The following is a 7,622-nucleotide window of genomic DNA, read 5'->3' as shown; positions in this document are numbered from 1 at the left end:
GCTGGCGTTTCGTTCCTGCCACTCGGAGAGAGGGCCTAAGTAGCTTTGATGTTGCGGAGCCGCCCCGCAGAGAGTCCGGATAATACAAAACAAACATCAGCCCGCTGAAGAACCCACCAGGCCCTGACCGCGTCTCCCCTTTGTTCTCTGCCAGGTCCCAGGCGAGGAGAGCCAGAGCAAACGCTCGCATAAACACTCCTGTTATCCAGTTGAATATAGCCTTTGGATAAGGAACGGGCCGGGGAACGGAGGAGCCAGGGGAACGGAGGGAGTTCACGGGGGTTCAGCCCCTGCCGGTTTCGGTTCAACCGCGTTGCTTCACAACAGTTTAGGGGGGGAGGGAGGGTTTGGGGGGGGGGGACGTGTCATTGGCCCTGGTTGGGTGGGGTGTAGATGCTTGGAGGGGCTGGACGTTCAAAGTCACAATAATAAAAAAGGGAATCCTTTCCCGGAGCGTTTCATGTGCCAATCGTAATAGAGTCTGAATACACTTTTAACCTCACGTCACATTTTTTTCGAGGTAAAAAATAAGAAAAAAGAAACTGGGCTTTTGAGTGTGAACGCTGTTGAGCTGTTGGAGAGGACTCGGGAACGAGTCCGGAGCCAACATCCTACTGGTAAAATAAATTAAACGTTGATAACCTTTTTTAGTCCAGCTTAATCCAGTTTAGGGAGTTGGATGTGCAACAAGTGAAATCTGTCAGTTTCAGTGAGCAGTTGTAGTGTCAGATACAGGAGAGAGGAATGAACAGACTAACCAGGTGTTAGAGCCTTGACTGAACTGACTAACTAGGTGTTAGAGCCTTGAACGGACTAACTAGGTGTTAGAGCCTTGACTGAACTGACTAACTAGGTGTTAGAGCCTTGAACGGACTAACTAGGTGTTAGAGCCTTGACTGAACTCACTAACTAGGTGTTAGAGCCTTGACTGAACTGACTAACTAGGTGTTAGAGCCTTGACTGAACAGACTAACTAGGTGTTAGAGCCTTGAACGGACTAACTAGGTGTTAGAGCCTTGACTGAACTGACTAACTAGGTGTTAGAGCCTTGAGTGAACTGACTAACTAGGTGTTAGAGCCTTGACTAAACTGACTAACTAGGTGTTAGAGCCTTGAACGGACTAACTAGGTGTTAGAGCCTTGACTGAACTGACTAACTAGGTGTTAGAGCCTTGAACGGACTAACTAGGTGTTAGAGCCTTGACTGAACTGACTAACTAGGTGTTAGAGCCTTGACTGAACGGACTAACCAGGTGTTAGAGCCTTGACTGAACAGACTAACTAGGTGTTAGAGCCTTGACTGAACTGACTAACTAGGTGTTAGAGCCTTGACTGAACAGACTAACTAGGTGTTAGAGCCTTGAACGGACTAACTAGGTGTTAGACATTACTGAGCAATCTATTCTGGAACTTGCAGTCAAACAGGTCCAAGGGTCACAGACACCTGTATCTCTGCCCAACAGTTTAGAGTGATGACCTTTAGCTCTCTCTCTCTCTCTCTCTCTCTCTCTCTCTCTCGCACGCACAAACATACACACAACCATGCACACACACATACACATGCAAACTTTCTGTATCTCTATCTCTCTCTCTCTTGCACACACACACACAAACACATACACACAAACACACACACACACAAACACACACACACACACACACACACACACACACACACTCGTTCTCTCTGTCATGCACACAAACTCTATCTCTCTCTCTCTCTCTTACAGACATACTCACACTCTTTCTCTACTTTCTATATCTCATTGTTTCTCACACACACAAGCGCACTTACACACACACACACACATACACACATGCACACACACTGTATCAATATCAGTTTAACCAAAGTTCATTGCAAACTTCCCTCTGAAGTGATTTCAAAACGAGTGGTGACTGGATTTCCTTAAGAAGAGAGAAGTTGATCATTTTTCAGGGTGTCAGCACATCTCAGGTATTTTTTTCTTCTTTCACTCTCTCCTGCCATCAGACAAGATCCCCTTCGTTAATATCACTCTTTCTCATCCACTGACCAAATCCCCCAAAAGCTCACTCTCTCCCCCTCTCTCGCCCCGTTTCTCACACACTCTCTCTCTCTTAGACACGATCCTTTCCTCACACCGATACTGCTTCTCTCTCTCTCTCTCTCTCTCTCTCTCTTTCTCTCTCCCTCTCTCTCTCTCTCTCTCTCTCTCTCTCTCTCTCTCTCTCTCTCTCTCTCTCTCTCGCTTTCTCTCCCACTCAATCTCTCTTTTTTTTCTCCTACACACAGACACACACAGCATGCCGACACAGGGTCCTTCTGGAATACCTTTGCCATCTGTTATAACAAAGAGTTCAGCCAGGCGCTCAGAGCCTGCTCTGTTTAGTCCACACCTCCACACAGAGGACTAGTCCACCTCCACAGAGGAACTGATGGGCAGACAGACGGACGGACATAGAGAGGTGGATGGACAGATGGGCAGACAAGCCTACCCGACACAGAGAAAGAGGGGCATACACAGACACACAGACACACAGAAAGTCATACTCACAGGCAGAAAGACAGACAGACACACACACAGAAAGTCATAAGTGCAGACCGAAAGACAGACAGACAGACAGGAAAGGCAGAAAATTAGACAGACAGGCGTACAGACAAACAGACACGCCAAGAGCCATGAAAACAGATAGAAGGACAGACAGGCAGACAGACTTGCACACCGGAAAAGGCGGACAGACATGCAGACGGGAAAGGCCGACTGACAGGACGGATGGACGGCCGTACACACAGGGGTCAGGTTGAGTGATGGCCACGGGATGGTGGCCAGATGGGATGCAGAGAGAACATCAGTAACATAGGTGATGGATAATGGATGATGGATGGATAGAAGTATGGACCGAGGGAGGGAAAGGATGGCCGATGGATGGATGAATTGATGCATGGTTGGATAGACAAGTGAAGAATCAGGAGGTGGTATCACTTGGTTTTTCTCATAAAACACGCAAAGCACAGTGCACAATACCACAGGCACGCAAACACACACACACAGACACACACAGACACACAGACACACATAAACACACACTGTCTCGTCTGCGTGTAATTAGAGGCACATACATCAGACAGAAATGGATTCGGTCATCTGGGTTGGCCTTAGCAATGGTTGCCTTGGCTTTGCATCACCCCCACAGAATAGGGGAACCCCTCCATGGTACGTCAGTGAGAGCTAGAGAGAGAGAGAGAGAGAGAGAGAGAGAGAGAGAGAGAGAGAGAGAGACTCTGACTTCTTACTGCCACGCCCTTATCCCTCCCCGCAACAGCAGTCCCCACCATTCAGCGCGGAGCGTTGCTGTCATAGTGCTGCGAAAGCCCATGGCTGATTTGGTTTCAATAAAATGTAACGGGTGGTTGTTGTTATTTTTACAGTGATCATGATTTAATCTTGAGTGAAACGAACACCAGTTAATGGCAATAAGCCGGCCCACTTTCTCTCTCTTCTGTGTCAAGACCGACCAGCGGCATGTAGATTACGATATATGTTTGAGGCAATAAACGAAATATATATATTTTTAAGCAATATTTTTCTCGTACCATCTCAAAGGTGTTTTTGTTATTTTGTTTGTTTTAGGTAATATGATCTTTTGTTTTAACACCGTTTGGAGTCCCAGTCCTTCCGTCCTCAGCATCACCCTTCGTCAATCCTCCCCCTATAGTCCCAGGCCTTCACAGACCGGTTATGACAGCGCCTTTGTGTTGCTGCTCATAATCGATATACATGCTTTCACTGTGAGCAGACCCCAAGGACTTCCAGTAGCCCATAGACCGACCTGCACGGCAAGAACCAACCCACGCCAAGAATGCAAGCATCATTAATGACCTGTGTGTGTGCGTGCGTGCGTGCATGCGTGTGTGTGTGTGTGTGTGTGTGTGTGTGTGTGTGTGTGTGTGTGTGTGTGTGCGTGTGTGTGTGGGGGTGAGAGCTGTTTTCATGGAACATTTGGAGCAGTTAACTGCGCTCATATGTCTTATATTTAATGCCTAACCCCCACCTTAGCTTCCCCCTCCCCACATCCCCAGCAAGCAGGCAAATTTTAAAACCAAATGAATAAAATACTGACTAAAACATGGACACTGAAACAAAGAAGAACCCAGAACAAAAGTATAACTGTGGCTCTGCGTATTGCTGTGCGGGTACCTGTGTCGGCTGGCCGCCCGCACTCCGTGGAGGGGACTGCCCGCACTCCGCTGAGGAGACTGCGTCTGGCCCGAGTACAGGCTGTAGCGCTGCGGGTACGTGCTCTTCGCATCCCCCAGCCACGTCAAGATCCACAGCAGGAGAAACAAAGCCGTCCGGGCCATTCTTTTTGGTTGTTAGTTTTTTTTCCCCCACGCAAAAAGAAAAGCGCCTCAAATGTTAGCGTCGCCAAACGCCTTTGAGTGGAACCCGCTGAACTACTCCACGTGAAAGTTTCCAAAAGCCTCGTCGTTGCGCGCTCCGTCTCCCGCGTCTGTGAAGTCCATCCTATCCATCCATTCCGAGTGCGCTGAGGGGAAGACTCAAAAAGAAAAGTGACCTACAACCACCTCGACCTCACCGCTACCTCCTTGGTTTATTTTGTTTAGGCTGTATGTACTTAATGTTGATGGGAAAAAAGGAACGACCACCATTCATGTCTGACGCAGACAAAAGTCCAAATAAAAGTAGTAAAAGCTCGAGCGCAGGGGGCGATGATGATAACGAAGCCGACCGCTTTAGGAATGAACGTTTTTCTTCCAAGTTCCGTAGAATACTGGAAATTGTGTTACCCCTCCTTTCCAGCTCATACTTCGGTTCTCTCTGTCTCTCTCACTCACACATTCTCTTTTACCCGTTCCTCCAACCACACTCATTCATCCACCCCTTCTTCTAGAACCCCTCCTACCGCTGCCTTGTGCTATAGTCATCTCTGAAAAACATCAGTGAACCGAGTTGGGTCACTAGCCAGTCCCTTCCACTGCAGATGAATAATTACTCACACAGCTTTTCAATGCGTGCGTCAAGAACATGTCTTTTTTTTTTTTTTAATTTTTACTGTGACTCCAAGACATCTCAAAACATTTATTTTATTTTCCTTTTTTCCTTTTTTCCTCTTTCTAGTTTCTGATAAGCCCTCAATGGGAGTGTGAATTTCAGAGATACGCCTACTCCTCTCTCACACTTGCTGTTCTTATCTCCCACAGACCAGGGGTATCTGTCTCTTATCAGATGCAGACCAGTTGCCTCTTCCTGAACTCTGTTTTCTTCCCACACGGTACAAGCTGTGGTCTTAGCTTAACGTTTGAGCTGATAGCAATCCATCTCCATACAGTCTTAGGATGGGAAACACGTATGACGTGATGCTACTCTGGACTTCTATCCCTTGGAGCAAAGGTCATAGGGGGGTAGGGGGGATGTTTCATTACAACAAAGTTCAGAGGTCACAGGTGAAAAAGTTGAAAGCGTGTGTGTCGGTGTGTGTGTCGGTGTGTGAGTCGGTGTGTGGGTCGGTGTGTGTGCGCACAGATATTTCAGATTTCATCCCATGTAGCATCTGTCCACCACCTGCCCTCCAAATAGCCGGTGACTGACCTCCAGTATATCCCCCCCAACCACCACACACACACACACACACTCACACACAGACACGCAAACACACACGCACACGCACACGCACACACACACACACACACACACACACACACTCACACACAGTCACGCAAACACACACACACACACAAACACACGCAAGCACAAGCACGCAGACACAGGCACACGCATGGAAATGTCTTAGATCACTGACAAACCAGCCTGGGAATCACAGGTAAAACTATGAACACGCGTCGTCATATTTGTCACTTGTTGCGCAGCGATCTCCCCGATTCCCTGGCGATGAGGCAGACGCTGACATGGTGTTCACGGGGGAGGAGAGAGACAAGCCCCCCCAAAGGATCCTAATCAGAGGCCAGCTGGCAGTGCTTTCACGCCTTTTTACAGCAGGAGTCTGTTAAAGGCGTTCACGTGAACCCATAACCCCATAACAATGGGTCTATTAAGAGCGTCTCTATCTACAACCAGCGACATTACCTTATCGTCCATTCTGCCAGGGAGCTCTGTATGAGCTTGTCTTTTGTTGTTCAGAAAGTGGGATAAGGAACATGATTTCCTTATTCTCATGGTTTTGCACTGATCTTTCAGAGAACTTTCCTTGCTGACTATTTTCCATTCGTTACACCGTTCAGCCTTCCTCACTATGGTTCAATTCATTGCTAAACACAATGAAAAAGATATATAGGCTGTATTAAAAACTGAACAATCTACCAAAAGACAAGCACACTCTTAAAGTCTCTCCTCAACAACAGTAGAATCATTATAGAAAGCAGAAAGTACCTTCCCACTGTTACCTCAGGGGCCTCCATTTAGGGTCTTTAAAGGCCACTAAAACTCACAATGCCCGGCTCTCTAAACAAGTGAAACCCGGTCAAGCCACCCTGCTCCACAGGGGGCGGTGTAGTGTCTTTAGCCCCTGCAGGGCCCTGGCCCCCTGCTGGGCTAACAGACAGGCCCTGACACCTCTGAGGCCTGGGTCGCTTCACTCTATAGCAGCCCTTAAGGCTTCAATGAATCCACAAGAGTGATTTTGGCTATGGAACATTGGGGACCCTCACAAGGATCCCTGAGGAAACCCCTTCTTAAAGGGGTTAATGAACCCAAACTTGCAGCCACTTCATAATGACTTACTTCTGACCCCAAACAACCGGGCACGTAAAACCAGTGGGTTTCTGACCGAGTAAGCAGCTGCTTTGCATCAACACATTATTTGCATGCTATTACTTTCAATAAACACCTTTGCATTCAATTTGCCTAGATATATTTTGACACTGCTAGGAGCTACCCGGAACGACACTCATTCCATGCCCTGTCAAAGTGGATCGCATGCTTGCACATTTAAGCATTGAGACAGTGAAATCCTCTAAGCCTTGCTGCCCACCGCCACGTCCACAATCACCATCACCACCACATCCACCACCACAATCACTACCACCACCAGCACGACTAGCTGGTCTTCATATGTTGGTAAGGCATTGAAACAGTTAAATCCTCTTAGCCTTGCAACCCACCACCACCACCACCACCAGCACCACTACCACCAACACCACTAGCTCGTCTTCATGTGTCGGTAACTCTTCCTCGCTGGGCTCCTTCTGCAGAGCAACTGGGTTGGGGGGGTCACTCACGGTGACAGCTGAAAGACACCGCAGGAGAGCCAAGGACAATAGCTGGAAGGAACCAAGGTGGAAGTGGAGCGAGTCCTTCACCCTGATGCCTGTGTGGGCCGAACGGACAGAGAGGCTGAGAAGCACCGCAGGAAATTTCTTGTTAATATGAACAGGTGGTTTGTTTATAATGACGCCTAAACTCTTCATCTGTTTATTCGTTATTTTACATCCAGAGCTAAGCAACTCTGTCTACAGCTGTGCGAACACATGCAAAGGATGGCGTTTCATTCGAGTCTGCCACGTGCGTGAGTCACACAAAGCAGGCTAGTGTGTTTTGACGGCTTTCAATGATCACGTTCAACGCATGCTTCAAGTATTGAAGCACGCCCATTTCCAATTG

The 7,622-nt window shown here is 47.9% G+C and overlaps 1 protein-coding gene across 1 annotated transcript in view; it reads right to left on the bottom strand.

Moving 5' to 3' along the window:
• The window catches only part of emilin1b (elastin microfibril interfacer 1b), a 44,820-nt gene extending 40,009 nt beyond the window's left edge, over positions 1-4,811 (bottom strand). Inside the window, 1 exon segment of the mRNA XM_079736137.1 lies at positions 4,182-4,811. Within this exon segment, the coding sequence (XP_079592263.1) occupies positions 4,182-4,345 (164 nt within the window). The 5' untranslated portion in view covers positions 4,346-4,811.
• Positions 4,812-7,622: the final 2,811 nt, after the last annotated feature.

This window comes from Pollachius pollachius (genome assembly GCF_949987615.1).
Source record: "Pollachius pollachius genome assembly, chromosome: 5".
NCBI lineage: Eukaryota > Metazoa > Chordata > Actinopteri > Gadiformes > Gadidae > Pollachius > Pollachius pollachius.
The sequence above is the reverse complement of the archived record's forward strand: the minus strand, read 5'-3'. Positions and strand labels throughout refer to the sequence as shown.